The 18,070-nt window shown below is 40.1% G+C and overlaps 1 protein-coding gene across 15 annotated transcripts in view; it reads right to left on the bottom strand.

Annotated features, from left to right (window-relative positions):
* Positions 1–15,011, bottom strand: part of STXBP5 (syntaxin binding protein 5) — a 1,512,194-nt gene extending 1,497,183 nt beyond the window's left edge. For all 15 annotated transcript variants that reach the window (XM_078649248.1, XM_078649254.1, XM_078649249.1 and 12 more), the window contains exons 1-2: positions 14,692–15,011; positions 11,180–11,277 (exon numbers count right to left, since the gene is read on the bottom strand). In XM_078649248.1, coding sequence (XP_078505374.1) covers positions 11,180–11,277; positions 14,692–14,832 — 239 coding nt within the window. In that variant the 5' untranslated portion in view covers positions 14,833–15,011. The remainder of the gene's footprint in view (positions 1–11,179; positions 11,278–14,691) is intronic.
* Positions 15,012–18,070: the final 3,059 nt, after the last annotated feature.

Below are 18,070 nucleotides of genomic sequence, written 5' to 3'. Positions count from 1 at the left end.
TATGAGTGCTTTTTGAGTTTCCCACCCAGGCCGTTCTTCTGAGCATTTTGAATTCAGAAAAAAGTACCCTATGTAGTCCAGTCCTGGTGCTCAACCAATGTAGGGATTTATTTCTTAATGCCACCCAAGATTCGTTTTCTCTAACTGAAAGCTGCGGGACGTTTGTCAGAATTACAGTATATGGAATCGCTTCAGGCGGGAGATCTAAAGCTCTTACAGTGTGTTTTGCTTTAGCCTTCGGGAAGTATATGGTATAAGAACATAATTGGGTATGGTGCATGGGGGTTTCATTTATTTCCCTACCCTGTGGATTTCCCCGTTCTTCCCCTTTACCATTTCGATTTTGCAAAGAGTGTTCTATGCCAGGCAGAGTTTTCAATCCCTTTATTCCCATCTGGTTGTCCTGCCTTCATTGATTTGAATCTTCTCTTTCCTAATAGTTGATATATTTGGTACTTCCAATGGTCTCACACTTGTTGTGTTAGGCAATCTAAGCCTTGTGGAGATCCCACCCTCTCTGATCCCCTGATCAGTTTGCCATATTCTTCTCCTGAAATTTCCCTAGGACTACCTCAATATTTTTTAACCTTTCATCCATCTTTCCCAATGATTCTTTTAAGGTATGTTCTAGTTCTTTTATCAAAATCGAGACTTCACTTAAGTCGTTCCTTACGCTATGAGGCTCGTACAGTGTTAGTTGTTTTGCATTCTGTCCTACTTGTATTGGGTGTAGTGCCTTTTTTTGCTTCATCACCTTCCTTTGCTGTTTAAAATTCAGTGTTCTTTTTGTCCAAAAGAATCCCATGTGTAGTCCCCTTTCCACCCTCCGGGTTTCTCCCACGCTTTGGAGGAGGTTGATATTCTTCCTCCTCCTCCTCATTAACCCACACCTAATCAGATATATTTTGTAAACAACCATTTATAATAGGAATAATTTCGGTTCCCGTTGGAGCCTGGATACTCTGTTAGATTTTTTCCTCGGCCTTCGGCATTCAGTGTCTCTTCCATTGTGCATATTTGTTTCTCTATTACCCCCATTGCACCCGTCAAATAGTTCAATAATGATGAACGAGAGCTTGTGGCCTTTTTAGAATCCATCTTCCTACATAGTCCTTTACTGGGCTCTGCCTTTCTTTACCCCATGATGTCAGTTGGTAAAATATGTAATCAAGTTCCCCCAAAAATACTATCCTGCTGTTATACACAGCTATGAGTTTACAAAGACTACTGAAGTTTGATGATTTATTATGTAAGGAAACTTGGGAAGTGTTAATATAATTTTTACTTCAAGCTGGGCGACAAACAAAGTTAGTACGATGACCGTTATAGATAGCCACGTCAGGCACTCACCAAGCCGACAGACCATCAGAACCAAGGGGGTGGCCTAGCCCGGCCTCCTCCGATCTCTGACGGGCTAAGACAGGCCCGTCTTGGCCCGGTCTACGCCCGTGCTGAGCCCACGCTGCGGGACCGGCTCTGATATCTTATTGCGTCCTCCAGGGAGCAGGAGTAAAGACTGCGTGCCCGGCCCAGCAGAAGTCAGGGTCTATTGAAAAAGTGCAAGGTGCTAATGCTGAATCGTTGCAGAGCAGTGAATACAAGCCTAGTTCCCCCTACGGTTGTTCTGGGATTATCACTGTTTCTAACTAACCCGCCAACTAGGCCTTTCTATCTTTCACCATAAACCGTGCTTGGTTCCTAATCCATTTTTTGAGAAATATGTATACAAACAAAAAAAAAGGCAACACGATATTTAGATGACACTGTATACAAATGTTGTGTTTGCCCACTCTGTCTAGTCCACTGTGAAGACTGTATTTAATAGAGTTAAATCGCAGAGCTTTGGGACACTCCGATTATGTTCAGAGATCTAGTCTCTCAACAGTTTGGACAGAGAGTTAAACATGTTGCTGAGAAAGTTAGGTGCAGTGTTCTAAAAAATATTAATTTAAATCTGCCAATCAAAGAAACCTTTCTTGTTTGCAAACAAACCTTTCTCTGTTCATCACCTGGCAGCTCTATTACCCATGCTCCCTTCTTTTTCACTTTTATGTGATGGCAGTCTGAGAGCACATATTTAGAACGTCAGAGGTCCTTTTGTGTCATATCTTCAGTCATGACAGTTTCTTCAGTATGACCATGCCAGGGATAGCCAAAAGCCATGTCCCCTCACTAATGTATGACATTTAGTAAAAGCATAATTTGGGCAACCGATAACCCAGATCTATCCCTTCATTCTTACTATTTGTTGCTTTGAATGTTCTTAAAGAAAAGCATTTCAGGAAGGCGCTATTACATCATGCGATATGGAAAAACCTTACGCGTGCCATAATGCACACTGATACTAGCAAGTCCACCAAAGGCTGAAGAACTTGCAAGCTAAGGGAAACAAAAATAATGTAATATGTTATTCAAAGTCACAATCTCCAGCGCAATTGGAAATGGCTTACCCATCTAAAGTATTTGATAACAGAACCCCTATCGACTCTTAGCCTTCGCTACACCTTAAAGTGATATCAACTCCCATTCCACACCAATATCACAGCAACCACCTCTTTGAGGGCACTGTTAATTCCCAACTATAGGATGAACCCTTGTTAAATCTCCCAAGGAGTAAATGGCTCACACATGCTAATACTAAAACAATTATAAATTACTCTAGAAGTTCTTGTACCTGTGCTTATTTAACATCTGCCTTTTGAATATGTGTTCAAAAAAATGGAACGACTGAAATAGTTTGTCAAGGCATATTGAAAGCCAGAGTACAATCCTATGCCCAGTCCCAATTTTTCATCAAATAGTTATACCTTTCAGATGAGTTTTTTTTTGGCTGCCTAATGGATAATTTACACAGGCCATAGCAGGAGAAGTGGAAGATTACAAAATGGAAGAGATGGTTGAACAACTACGAGCACAAAGGTCAAATGTATTTACATGAATGTCCTCAGCACTTCTGTTTTTTTAATGCGTAAGTGTGGTTGGCAGAGTTAATACAAATTCAAGGTAATCCAGCTACAGATATTCTTACACAAGGTCAGGGTAAAATGAGCATCGTGAACACGGATCAAATTAAACTGGTAGTGCTTACAGAAAGTTTCCTCATAGATTAGAGGCCCTTTGAGGGATCATGGATCCCAAAAGGGGCCATTACACAACTGTTTAGAAAATTAAATATTAGCAGGATAAAAAGGTAATTAAACATAATAAAAGCTAACCTGAAAACTAAAAATGTTAAAAGGTTCAGTAAATGTGAAGAAATTTGCAATCTGAGGTTAAAAGTTAAATTGGGATCCTTAGCTTGAAATGTGGGAAAAGCGCACGTACAGCAAACAGACTCTAGTATGGACAACTGGTGGGCTAAATTGAAGCACTTGTATGTTCGGACAAAAAGAAAACATGCATTAGAAGCAAAATAAAACAAAGTGATATGGTAAAGTCTAGTATATCGCTTTGTCGTTTGGAAATAAAAAAAACATTTTGAAAAGCATCATCTTTCCCATTAAAATTTCGATTCCTCAACATTGTTTTTGGTTGTGACGTAATTTTGGCTTGGAACGTAGATCCCCTGCACGAGCCCTAAAAATGTTTGTTACAAATCATGCAACAACCATCATGTCAATTATGATACAGTATTTTCAGGATTTAAAAGAGTGTACTTTAACATTAACACATCACGTTATAGCACCGCACTGGGAAGCACTTATTGAAAGTGATTACGTTTTACAATGAACCTTAAGTGAACTAAGAAGGCAAGACAGTTGTCATGTAAACCCTCTACGTGGCTCGCATAATCTATTAAACATAATCTATTAAATCAAGCACAATAGGTTATTGCACCACTGTTATTCTGAACTCATATGAGAAGGGGTTTTCATACGCAATAATGAAGAAAAAGAGTTTTGGTGAAATAAAATATGTGCTTAAGATCACACAATTTAAGCATGGAAGCAGCGATTTATCCAGTGTTCCTGGTTTCACTTTGTAAAAGTTTGCTAGCATACGGTATCTATTTTTTCTTTCTTTGTGTAATGGCTTTGTTTTGACTTCTTTGTGCTGTCTTTATATAGCGCAAGCTCGATCGGAAGGTACTGGGGTGCTTTACATGAGCACCAGTTACATTACACAAGGTCACATTCATTCTCACAGTAGAACACAACATCCCTCAATTTAGAAAGCACAAACTGAATTGATGTGCAACTGAAGAAACAAACAGTGAGACTGCAGTTTCATGCAAATCAAGTGGCACCTCACCAATGTAGTAGTTTAATATTGAACAAAAAAAAAACACCTGGAGAAATTTTTTTCTTTCAAGCAAAGGGGTTCAGACCAGATTGGTCATTTGGAATTAGTTAGCACAGATTTCCATATTGTTGAGTCTTCTGTAAAGCAACATAATTTAAAAACCATCACTGAACAGAATGTTATCAAAAGGGATTTCCAAGGTGAAGCAGCATTGGCTCTATCTAGTATTTAGTGTTTCTATCTAAGCACTTATATTGCCAATGTAATAAGACAATCAATGGGTTCAAAGGGTATACAGGCCACAGTAAGAGGACAATCTTGAGTCCCAAACTGAACAGAATTACACAATTGTGGGATACAAGTGAAGAGTCCATACAATTTCTGCATAATGCTTTTATTCCGGAGTAAGACCATGAGACTTATTTATAGTTTGGAAGATCCTGGACTTCGTAAAAAAAGTGGCAGGTCTCCCCTCCTTCTTACTTACAGTGTATAAACACCCTATACACTTTAAACGGGGAGGACGGAACAGCTGCCACTTTTTGGTGTATGTTCTGCATCAGTTACACTCTAAAAAAATAAAAAGAACTCTACCGCTTTGGCCATCCCCTGCACTGAGTGTCAAACAATCATCACATGCACAAATAGTGATAAACCTTGACTTTAGTGAAGTTATTATGAGCTTGAAACTACATTTGCAAATACGTTCTTGGTCTCATTTCAGTTAATATCCCTGAAACGGGCACAACAATAGCCTCACAATACTTTTCTTCTGCTTCTTTTCTGATCATACTTTCCTTTGTATAATCTTGTGGAAGACAAATAAAACTAAAATAAGAATCTCAGCTTACCAACTATTTTTTACTTTTTTTTTGTTTTAAAGTTTCCCATTTACAGATATACCACCTTAATAATTTATACAGCCCATCCGGTTGCATTTTCCAAGTACTATCTTTTTAAGAAAAGAGAATATGCCTTAACCTTAATGTGAGTGCTACAAAAAGATGGAAATGCTTGCAGAGCTTTAGCCTTGGTATGTAAAAAAAAACAAGATAATCATACAGAACATGGTTCCACACCAATTTCATTAAGATGTCTTTGTCTTTCGCCAGATGCCTTAACTACATTTTTTCTATCCAATGAGCTGTACTTTTTTTCCTGAGGTACATGACAGCACAGAGTGACAATACACAAGCATTATCGAGAGAACCAGCATTACTGCTTCTGCCATCAAGTCAAATATTTTACCATCTTCATTCTATCCAGCACGCAACGCTAATAATACAATGCAAACATTCATTATAAAATGAAGTTAAGATTAAGTTTGCTTCAAAAATTAAGTTAGAAGCTATGTGATAGATGCAAAAATGTTCTACAAAAAAAAATGAAAATGTTCCGATATCTGCACAAGAAAAAAGCTCTTCTAAGAGCATCCTTTTTTGTGCCTTCTACTAAAAGAGAACTGATTTACTGACAGGAAAGAAACTTTTTGTTACATAAGGACACAAACGGTGGACTGTTCTCCTCCTGGGTTCAAGATTGGGACAAGGATGAGCTTTTTAGCACCACTAAGTTGGCTTCTAAATAAACTTTCGGCATCTTTCTGCTGTTTTATCCCTATAAAGTGTTCCAGTTGCTAACCCTTTAGGACAAGGAAAGGAGGCACTATTGAGTCTTGCTACACAAAAGCAGTAACAACATTTGTTGCAAGTCCTCTTTTGAAATTATCATTGGTCCTCTTGTCGCTGTAATGGCTGTTAACATACGAAATAGAGGCGAAGATTGCAACCTTTCAAGCCTAGTAACTTGTATGATGTATTTAGCTTGTTATCAACCTGCAGCATTCAGGCCCTCATGCACGTTTCTTAGCAAAAAAATGACAAGCAAAAAGTGAAATTTGCTAAAATTCCACCTATATTATGTCTTCTTTCTGACAGTCTTCCATTTGGCTCTTCCAATAAAGGCTGTCAGGTCTTGTTTTGTGGCTTTAAGGGGATTTGTCCTTTCAATATAAAAATACAAATCCCCATGCTATTAAATTTGTGGAGGGATTTCAGATACGGAAGGAGCAGAAGTAGGGCACTGAGAGAGAGAATGAGGAAAGAAACAGATTGGTTGACATGTAAATAAGAAACACTTTTTGCCAAAGGTGGGAGATAGAAAATAATAAATGAAAGAGCTAAATTCTTGCAGATTTGATCTTTAAGAAAAGTGAATTGTTACTCTTAAACATACCTGGGTATCAACTTTTCCAAAGTTAAACATATACCATATAAATAAGGAGTAAATAAATAATAGGCTTCCTCCGAAGATTTTCTCAATATTAAAGTTCACGGTTTACCACTCCAATTCCCACATGATCTTCAAGATACACTGTATCACAAACAAAGGAGTAACACAACCTGCATCTCTGTATCCTAACTGGCAGAAAAAATAAAGATCTCATGCAGGGAGAAGAAGAGGCCCTGGCTTTCAACAAGCACAAGGAGTCAGAACATAACCATACTAAAAGTGAAGAAGGTGGCCCCATCAGTACTATAGTTCAGAAAATACACTTAAATTGCTGCTGAGCAGCGAAGAAAGACGAAGAGTAAGCGGCTGTGGAGCATGATGGGAGCCAGCAAGAGTGAGGAGACTGACAAAGGACTCTGAGCAGACTTTCGTTTTTTTCCCAACTGTTCATGGGAAATGTAGTTTTGTGTTTGTTTTTTCTTGCTGCTGTAAAAATAAAGAGCGAAGGAAGAAGGCAAAATCCTCGCCTCCGAGTCCTTAATAGAATTGAAACTTACTAGCACCGGTGGTTAGGCAAATTTTCATTCTTCAAGGATTATCTAATCCAGGGGCAGGGGTCACATACAGCTGCAGCCAATTTAGCAACCAGATTCGCCTACAATAACGTTCTGTTTTGCACATGATCTTAAAACCTCTCCTTATCTAGTCCATTACACCCTAACAGCGAGGTTTGTGTTCTAGCAATAACTATACATACATTAGAACATATGCCAGGGAATCTGTGAAAGTTCATATTTACCCTAGGATATGACTAGTTCTATGTGTAAAACCTGGGTACATATACACAATTTGTAGATGTTTACTCACACATGCCAGGTTTTATTTCTTCACTCATTTTAGCTGATGTTTGGAGAAAAATGGATGAATGTTTTCAAATACTTTTAAAGCAGAGTAATAAATGATGTGGTGTTTGGGAGACATATTACTAAAATTATTAACTGCGTGCGTTCAGCTATGGTTGTTATGTAAAGGGATTCTAAATTGACAAGAGACTTTTTTAGGTTACTGCTGGTAACCCTGCCTGATGCAAAGAGGTGTACAAAAAAGTGATGAATGGAATGCCTGAATTAATCTCAGCTACTGTTAATTACTAGGGGCAGCATCCCAATCAATTGTAATTTTGCCCATGTCAGCTCAGGTTGGACGCAGCTATATGCAATTAAGTCTTGACCCTGCTGCAATCGGAACAGTCCAGCCTGAACCAGAACACAAGCAACCCAGGACCGGTTTCGCCCTACTTAGTTTTGTATATTTTTTTTTAGATGTACTGAGGTGATCACGGACAGTAGTCTTCCATAGTGAGGCCACTAATATTATCCTGTCTGATGTGGTAACTATTACAAGGCCAATTACACTAGTAGCTCTGATTAATTTTCATTGAACATACATTGCTCTTGCTACAGAAAAGGTTGGAGAACCATGCATTAAGTCAATGCATCATGCACCATTCTGGCCACACACCTAATATTCCTTGGCACCGAAGAAGGTGTACAATAGGAAAGGTTCTTCTGCTAATGTTCTCGAGATCAACAGCACCATAGCAAAGTTAATGTATAAAAATATTTTGATTTCAACATTACTCCAATGTGCACTGTTCTTACTTATTTGCACCATACTGGAAGCAATATTTAGCCAAACAAGGACATGTGAAGCATCTTAGAAGTTCCTGCCATGTGACCCACTGCCTTGTGATACACCTGTAATAGTTAGCCCTAACTTCACTATTCCAAAAGGGAAACATGACAATGGGCAGTGAGACACATCAGAAGAGTAACATTTGTTCTAGAGCTTGGTGTCCCTTCAAGAGAAGAAAGGGCAAGATAAGCAAAAACTGTTCTATATTTCTTGTTTGCTTTCTTCCATTGGAGTCTACTCCTGACTTTGGCTTTTTCTTGGTCCCAGAGATTAAATATTTACATTTTGAAAAGTAACCTTTATGAACTACTTACTAACATGGCAGTCAAGGGAAGACTTTGTTATAAAATAAGACTCCAAAGACTCCAAATCATTAACAGAGTACGTGTTAACCAAGTTCTGCTCGCATCAGTTCAACCAGTTCCTTTTATTTGAAAGGAATGGTTGATGAAAGCCAGTTTCATAAGCCCAACCTTTTCGATCATGGAGGCAAGCTGCCTTGTGAGAAGATCTTCATAAAAAAACAAAGATGTGTTATGGGGAAAGGGATTCTATCCAAAAAATAACATTTTGATGCATTAATATAGAATGGAGGTTATGGAAAGTGGGCCCAGAGCAATGAGATGCACTCCTAGAGATTACCAACTCCACACTGGTGTTACGTTTCAGTTAATTTACACGTAGTGGAAGCACCAATTTTTTAGGGGTAGTTCATCACAATTAATTATAATTATTGGCAAGAAAATCAGCCAACAGATGTTTCTTGTTACAATCCCTTCTTCAGGGAACATGGAGGAAGCAGAGAAGAAACCTAAGGAATATACAGAAACCCACCATCAATATACAGATTCGTCCCAATAGTAAACAGCAATATTTTGTAGGGGAAGTCGCATACCATTTTTTATCTAGCATTTCACCAAATGTAAAATAAAGATATGAATATATTATCAGTCTAGTGGATCTTTAAAGAACTTGAGCTATTTATTCTACACAATATAGCTAATTCGTTTTTTCTATTACTGATAAACAGTATTTAATGTGTAAGTATAGTGTGTTAACTTGATTTTAGTTTAATACAAACTAATTATTTCAAAATATACAACTGGAACATTATTTCACTCATAATGCGAGTTGATCATCTAGATACAAGGGGCCCCAAATCAGGACAATGATGCTCTTTTTAGACAAAATCTCAGTGGCCTTCAAAATTGTAAATCTCCAATTCTACTTCCCAGGAAGTTCTCAATTTGATATGCTTTTTCAACCCATATCAAAGAGTTTCCTAAAGCTGAAATTAATCTCAGATGTTCTATATAAATCTCAACAAGTGTTCACATTTATCTTTTACATTTTCATGACGATTCCACTTTTATGACTTTTCTTCAACCACTAAAAATAGTGTTATTACACTGCACAAATCAGGTCTTCATTGAAAACAATACAATCATGCTGTCATTAGTTAGATGAAGGCAAAGTAGACAATGTAATTGTTCCACTCATTTCTTCCTCAACAAAACGTTGTTGCAAAATACCTTGGAACTGTAAAGTACGGTGGGTATTTAACGGAGTTGTGTAGTTCACTTACAACATTGCATTTCAGCAAGACTGCAACAATCTTCTCAAATGACTAATGTACAGGTTCATAATATGGCTCCTATTGAGAGCTGTAGCCCAATATTAGAAAATTGTTTTCAGAAACTCCTACGTTTGAAGTAGAGCTATAAACAAAGGATCCCCTTATTTACAGCATTATATGTGCGTTTTCTTTTGCCTCAGCGTGCACGATGCTGATGCCTTTTCTACCATTACCTCATTTGGATGCAGTTACCCTTACAAATCTTTCATTAGGTTCCTACTTAAAGATCTAAATACTGCATAGTATAGTCGGGCCTTACGATTTTGAAGTAGAATGCTGTATCAGCCTTAAACTTCATAACTTTAGAAAAAACATTTGGAGATGGCTGGTCACTCAGCTCTTCAGCCTGCTTTGATCTCCAAATTAAATACTATACAGAATTTACAAATCATTATAGTATAGGTTCAAATGAACATAAATATATGCGTTATACCAGCACATAACAGAATGAAGACATTACAGATAAGAGTCAATGGTTTTTTTAAGAAAAGCTAAGTATTTTTACTATTGAAACAGTTTGAAAGTGCTATGGTTTGAGCCGTCTGTCAGCAAATACAGATACTTTCAAGCCAATTGTGACTTACAACAAACCATGAGGCTTAGCGCAAGACATGGGGAAGATGGGCAGTGCCAGAATACGGGCTGTTTCATGTGCAACCTTCTGGGCAACACTGCCGACATCAAAATTATAGCTGTGCACATAATTCAGAGCAACATATGCTTTCGCAACACATGCGATGCCATTTTTAAATTATTTTCCTTAAAAGTATATGTTTTTCTCATTTTCGAAACATTATACAAAACCATAAACAAATAAAAATAGACATATTGTAACCTTGAACAAATGCTATGCTTCAATATACTCGACACACTACCCTTGTCCAGTCACTGTCTGGCTGTTCAAAGCATCTAATTGTAACAGTGTATTTGTTGTATATTGAAACGGTGTGCCTTTCTTAAATTTGTGATGAAGACTTTCTAGTAATGCCTCGTCTCTCTAACAGGTTTGAAAGGGTGACTATTGAAGTACTGCTGGGATCACTGCAACAAATATAAAGAAAGATTCCACAAAATTCAGCCTTCCACTTATACCGCTTATGGCAAATAAAGACGCTGAGTGGCCATTGACGAGCCAAAACAGCATCAACGATGAATTATGATACAGTTCAATGAGCAGCAGATTGAGGAATCTACAAAGTACAAATCCAGCTACATATACATTTATATACATGCCTAGAGAGACTCGCCAGCAAAACTCTGCAAACACCAATGTACCACTTCATGACCATACCTAATTTCCTGATCACCTCATCCAGTAACCAGGAGACGCAAAATATTGCGCCACTGTTTCTGCTCATATCGAAAAAAGGATACAGCCTTAGAGCGCCAGTTTGGGTCCCGATTGCCAAGATCTTCTGTACAGGATCAAATGCCAGGGCTGATGGCTGATAAGGGAATCCATGGCGTACAGTCTTTTGATGCAAATAAATCAGCATAAAGGTGACGAAAAAGTAGGAAGAAAGCAAAAAAATGGAAATTAAAAATAAATGCTTTTGCTCAAGGTCAGTTCAATGTACAAGTTAACAGATTTACACACTGCAAACAAACGACTAACCATTAAATCAAGAGTTTGTAAAACAGTGTATATACTTTGTATTATTATTTACATCACTTTCCAGAACATAGTGAAGAAAGCAGGCATCACTTTATGCTTGGGACAGTTGGGATGCTGAACCCTAATACAACAGATGCACAGCGATCTGAGCCAAATATCCTTTTGTGGCTGTTTAAAGAACAGGTGTAGCTTCTAGGGGGTACCTACTCACTCTGTGAGTACCACTAAATTTTAGATGTTGTTTGCTTATTTCACAGCATTTGATGGTTCTTAACCTGAATTAATTAATATAAGTGTTGGCACCAATATACTGTATTGTTCAAGTCAGTGATGTGTCAATAAACAGTGGTCTGACCTTTAATGTGGGGATGTTGTTAACATGAAGGTTATGATCTCCTTTGCATTAACTACTGATATAATGCAATTCCCCATAGTTAAATGTGCTCTGTATCACACACACACGAAGGTCTGTTGGTGTCCCTTAATCGGTCACCCTCCCTTAGAAATGTAAGGCTGTTTCAAGCATAACCCAAACTCTATTCTTCCCACAACTTGCAAGGTAAACACTCAAACATAAACATCCATTTAAAACTAAATAAACAGATACATCGTAAAATTAAAAACAGTTATGCAATTTACCATCTCTCTAGAATACGCAGTTATGAATACTCAAGTGCTGGTATTATTGCAATGTTTTGAATAAATTATGTTACCGGGTCACAGAATAATTTTAATAACCTATTGTATATGTCAACTGCATCCCATTAAGATCAAGAATAGGAAGGATAGATAGATAGATAGATAGATAGATAGATAGATAGATGAGTATTCGGTTACATACTTAACCATAAAAGATACACAAAACATGACTTTCAAGCAAAGACCAATACATACAATTTTCATTCGTTAAACAAAGTTCTTTAAAACATACAAAAAACATTTTACAATAAATAGTGGATAAAAACTACTTAAACTGCCCAGCTAAAAAGAAAGGAAATTCCTATAACACGGCTAAGCCCCTAGAATGTTTACCACACAGCTTAAAAAATACCCCATGCAAACACATGTACTGACATTTCCCAACATGGCCAGTAAAAGCATAGCCGGCCTCACTAGGTAGAATTTAGCCAGATGGGGATCAGAACATTTTCCTCGGTACTGTATAGTGACTCAAACATAACAAACAACAGCAAAGTCTGCTCAGAAAACCCGTCACAACCACACAGGCCTAAACGGCCACACTGGTAAATGTATACATCTCTATGAATAACACTACATTATTAGGATGAGATCACAAATATGAAAACATGAGCATGCTTCCTTGCTTATATGGCACGCCAATAACTCAAACATAGTTTCAATATTCCAAAAAGTACATAAGCAGTACAATATGAGCTAAGTTTTACCTAACACAGAGCAATTTCTTCTATCAAGTCATTCACAAATAAATCTCAACTTAAAATGATATTATATCAATCAATTGTTGCAATTAGTGGAATGTATATCTACGGTCTGCTGCAGGCAGAGAGAAGTCACATACTGGTGTACCATTGTAAAAACAGTTCCCCAAAAAGACAAAATATTGGCTATCACATGCTGACACAACAAAAAAGGTTTCAAGCTGCTCGTTTGAAAGTATCAGTTGTAGCAACTCGACATATTCAAATAAACTATAGTGGTACCAAACAATGACTTCGACTACTTTAGAGGTACTGGGTGGTATTGCTAAGGGAAGCAGGTATTAAGCTGCTGATAACGACAACAGCGAGAAAATACCAGCCATCAAGAACTAACTCTTCGTATGTTATGACGTAATGTATAATTCACGTGCAGAAATTGCGAAAAGAATCACAAAACCAATCTAATTTGGCATGTCTCCAGTTTATGTGAAAAGCAAATGCACATATCTCCTGCTGGAACAACTAACCCACATATGACAGATGCCCTGAAATGAGTACCCTGGTTAAAGGGTAGTAAGTAGGCCCAAGGTGATTACAGCAACTATGTTTATTTGTCACCACTGACCACAAAAGGTTTGACATTTTCGTAAAGAAAAATGCCATGTCTAACCAATAGTTCTCGCACAACATTCACCACTCTCTAACTTCCTCTATGCCCTGGTTTACCACGCAGACAGGGAAGTGCAGAAGAAAACCGCTCAAGCCAACAGAGGTGTGTATTATTAAATAAAAAAGAGAGACAGAGGAACAACTCCCTCTAGACACACACACTAAGAAAAACACAGACATGCAGTCTGACAAGGGCCCTGCAGATTGATCCCATCTCGGCATTAAGGGTCATGCCGGTGATCGGAAGACCTTGGGTTGCCATCGTTTGTCATCGATCAGCAGGATGCTGAATATTACCTGCTGCGTCCTATTGTACATGACAGTGAGTGCAGCAGACCTGCGTGAGTGGAAGAGAGGGGAATGGATGGGCGGCCCGCATCCCCCGGGTGTCCTAATCCAACAGGTAGACCTGAACACATCCCTCCTCTACGCTTACATCTCCCCCCACAGGGGGCAGCTCTCGGCCTCTGTCTGTCACCAGCAGAGAGAGACAGCTCCGGGTGACAGGGTGGTTTGTCAGCAGGCGACAAGGAGTAAAAAGAAATGGACAGAAATCCGGAACCTACAGCATTACAAGGTTGATCGAACCGACAACCCAGAGACGGGTCACATACAATGTTTATTCATGGTATCAACGAGTCTGCTTCTCCGCTTTATCAGGAAACGCAGGAAGTTGGCAGGCCAGCAGTCAACAGTGCGCTGATCACTTAAAATCCCCAATTATACATCCAATAAATGCCTCCACGACTAATTTTGAATGATTTTACTGATAAATAGACATACGTGTTGGCATAAAATAAATGGAAACTATGTGCACTCACGAAATGTAGACCTATACATGGAAGAAATAGACACTCGCGCAATATAACTAGATATAGGTTATAGCACTTTCCGATACACCATTATAAAACCCGTGATAATGAAACAAGATATGCATACATGTGTCAGTGCATTCTAAACGTTGGAAATAGCAGAATTCGCGTTATGGATATATTTCTGTGATGCGTGTGCAATGTGCATCATGCCCGGCTGCACACATGTCCGCTGCACACGCACACACACACATGCAGATGTACAGCTCGCTGTCAGCCTGTAAGGTCATGCTGGGAAAGGGGCATGTTGCATTTGCTGATGGTGCTTGGTGTTGCTAGCAGGTGTATGCCCCCGCCCCGCCCCTCCCCCTCCACCGGCCGCGGCCTCACCTTGCAGAGCTGGAAGTGCTCGGAGTGCAGGCTCTCGGGGATGTCCGCCTCCTTGCTCCCGGGCTGCGCGGCGGCGGCGGAGGACGAAGAGGAGGAGGCGGTCAGGCCGTCCAGCACCTTCCTGATGTTGAATTTCTTCATGGCGCCGCCGCGCTAGGGCCCTGCGCTCACCGTTGCCCCCCTCCTCTGCTGCTGCCCGCAGCCCCCCCGTCGCCCCCGGGCTGCCGCTCTTGCCGCTGCTGCTCCTGTCACGGCAGCGACCAGTTCCCATCACAGGAAACTAGCTACCGACGGTGCTCGCATCACGTGACAGGCACGTCAGCCCAGGGACCGGCGCAGGCGCGGTGAGCGGCCGGCGGACCCGCCCCTCTCTCTGACAGCCGGGTGTCTGATTGGAGCGCGGCTGGGTCCAGCTGTGCGGGCTCTTCGGGGGTCTGTTGGCGCGAAGAAGGAACGAGCACAACCGAATAGCACATGAGAGGTTGCCCCAGGTACCCGAGTACTCTAACGGCCGCCTTCGCCGGGCTATGAGCAGTCCGGAGTCCTTCCTGTCAAACCCAGTTCGAGTACGACCCCCGCCCTGATGCGGGTTGGAGTCAGCAGTATGGCGGACCGAGAGGATAGGTGTGTGGGAAGAGAAGGCCGAGTGGAAAACGATACCGAAGTGCCGGTGGGAGTCAAGAAGAGCGATAGTGTTTGAAATGGGTGTGAGAGACAGGTGTGCGGGATGGTGGGAGAAAGGGATAGGTGTGCTGGCTTTTCACATTAGAAGCTTGGTTTGAACTGTTGGGCTCTATACTAATTATTTAGAATACAGTGAATTTAAGACGCTGCAGACTTCCGCTTCGTTTGTTCACTAAAATGTGGCCGCGAGTTTAACACAGAGGCGAAGAACTAATGTTTGGATAATTTGGAAAAGCCTTGGATTTTAGCTAGTTACCGGCAGCAATGGCTCAGCGGTGCCTGTGTCCTCTAGAAGGTGCATGGGATTCGCGCGAGGCACAAGACTTTTCATCTTATTGGTAGGCTCTTGAGACATCCTACCTTTCGAGATGTATCTTATTTATTATTTACTTTGCACTGTGATACACTGTACTACTTGACATTTGTTGCTCAAGTATCAATGTGTGTCTATTTGCTTAATCCGCCGTAAACGCGCCTTCCTTCTCCTGGCGAACCGACATGAAGTGGCCTGAGAGCAAATAGTATTTATGAAGTCTTTGCCAACAATTGAGGATGAGGAGTTTACGCAACTTGAAAAATTGTTTCCCACCTCCATGTCTGAAGGCTTAAGGATTCATAACCAGATGTAGAAGAAGCCCAAGACGGTGGAGGAGTTGGTTGTCTTCAAAAATGCCATTGATGATTTGGTTACTTTTCTCCCACCATGTCACGTAATTGACAAATTCAAATATTCTCAGCAAAAACAAGGTGTTTTTGTAATGGTGGAGGACCACATTGCAGCATTAAATAAATTTGGGAGTCTGCACAATGACTTAATTAGGACACCAATTGGTTGGACATAATAACAATCCGAATAAACAAGAGAAGCTTTGGCTGGAGTGGAATTCCCCCTGAAAGACCTCATTGTGATTGTGAAAAGTCTTAACTGTCGAAAAGATGTGTCAAAGCCGCTGCTAGCTGTAACAATAACACTGTGTTTCAATTGAAAGTTACACACATCCATAGGACTGTTTGAGCCCGACCCACACAGTTTGTTTACAATAACAACCATGCCATTTACAAAATCTCACTTAATGGAGTCATGCTTTCTGGAAAGTAATTTTTCAGTTAAGGTCCCAAGTATTCTTCATGCTCTCTCCTAAGTTGAAGATCTTGCATTCAAGGATCAACCAAACAACTTTGTGTTACAGATGTGGCAGTAAAGAACATCTTGCCTGACAGACAGTATCTGGTGTGCGGCAAAGGTGTACAAACTGTGGTATTAAGAGACATTTTTCGAGAGTGTGCAGGAAAAAAGCTGCCTGATACCAGGATGGAATCTGTCTTAACTTGAGGGTGTACATATGGTGCAACATATATGTTTTACAAGAATTGTGTATTGAGTGTTGGAGACAGTTTTGGTTGTGAGTTTCAAATTGAAAAGTAAACCCGTCTGCTGCATGCTCATTGGTGGAGTTGATATTGACATTGGTGTGCACTTAGAGTTTTAATTTTCCAATGTGAGCAGGCATGCATGGGTACAGAAATTGTTTTGGAGGCAAACCGGAGTCTTCATATATTCTTTCGGAGAGTTACACTCGGGAGCCAGGCAGTTTTCGAACTCTCGCTGTTGAGTTCATCGATAGGCAGGCCATGGGATTCTTGTATGCTCCCAAGAAGGGTCATTTGGATCTTAGGGGGGTTGGACCTGGGTTTACTCAGTGTCCTCCTAGATCTCAAGAACCTAGAGAAGTTGTTACTCTGGATAATGCAGGGACATTTCTGTGAATTTTGCAATGGGAGTGTCCTACTGTATTTTCTCGAGGCATTGGCCAGCCAGTAGTGTTCTATCACAAAATTGTACTGGACGAGGGATCCGTTCCCTTAAGTCACTCCTGAAGATCCTCTTGGTTATACGAAGTGAAATAGAGACAAATGAAACAAGGCTGTTGGAAGATGGTATAATTGGGGCCATAGAATCTACAGAATGGTTGGCCCCTTTGGTCGTGGCCAAATGGGCATGTGGGAAAATAATATTGTGTGGACCTCTGAGATTTAAATAAGAGCACTTTAGTGGACACATTTCCTTTGCTCAGTATCAACAAACCGCTGACCATGACAAAAGGGATAAGATAGTTTTTTTTTGTTTTTTAAAAAAGTTCTGTTTATTATTTTCAGGGTTACAGAGAGTTGAAAAACAAAAAAAAACAATAGCATCAGCATCATTTTCAGCAGTGGCAGTTTCAGTTTGGGTCCATCTACATTCATAATGCACAAATCTTTAGTTTCCCCTTTACATCCTAGTGAGGCATAACATTGAGTAGGCAAATCAACAGCTGGTATTTGGGCAATTTTTTTCCACCTTTTTTGTTCTCCTTCTTTATTCCCTTGCTTCATAACATCAAACTTGTATACCACCAATCTATATTCCCCATCACTGGTTGTCTGGGTCATATCATATGTACCTGTCAAGGCATTCACCTCTCAATGCATGTAATGAACTAGGCAAGGCATTAAAAAAAAAACCTCCTCGGTGTGCCCAGTGTCATCACCGCTACCCAATGGCCCATTTTGGTGCCCTTCCCCTGCACATATTTACCCTTGTCAAATTATGGCGACCCCTGTGGGTGTGTTATGAGATAGCAAGTAAAGGGGGCCCAAATATCCCTGGGTCTGGATGCAATGGGTAGCAGTTCAGCATACGTTGTGAGGCGCT

This window comes from Lissotriton helveticus, chromosome 6 (assembly GCF_964261635.1).
Source record: "Lissotriton helveticus chromosome 6, aLisHel1.1, whole genome shotgun sequence".
NCBI lineage: Eukaryota > Metazoa > Chordata > Amphibia > Caudata > Salamandridae > Lissotriton > Lissotriton helveticus.
Note: the sequence above shows the minus strand (reverse complement) of the source record. Positions and strands in the feature narration are given on the sequence as shown.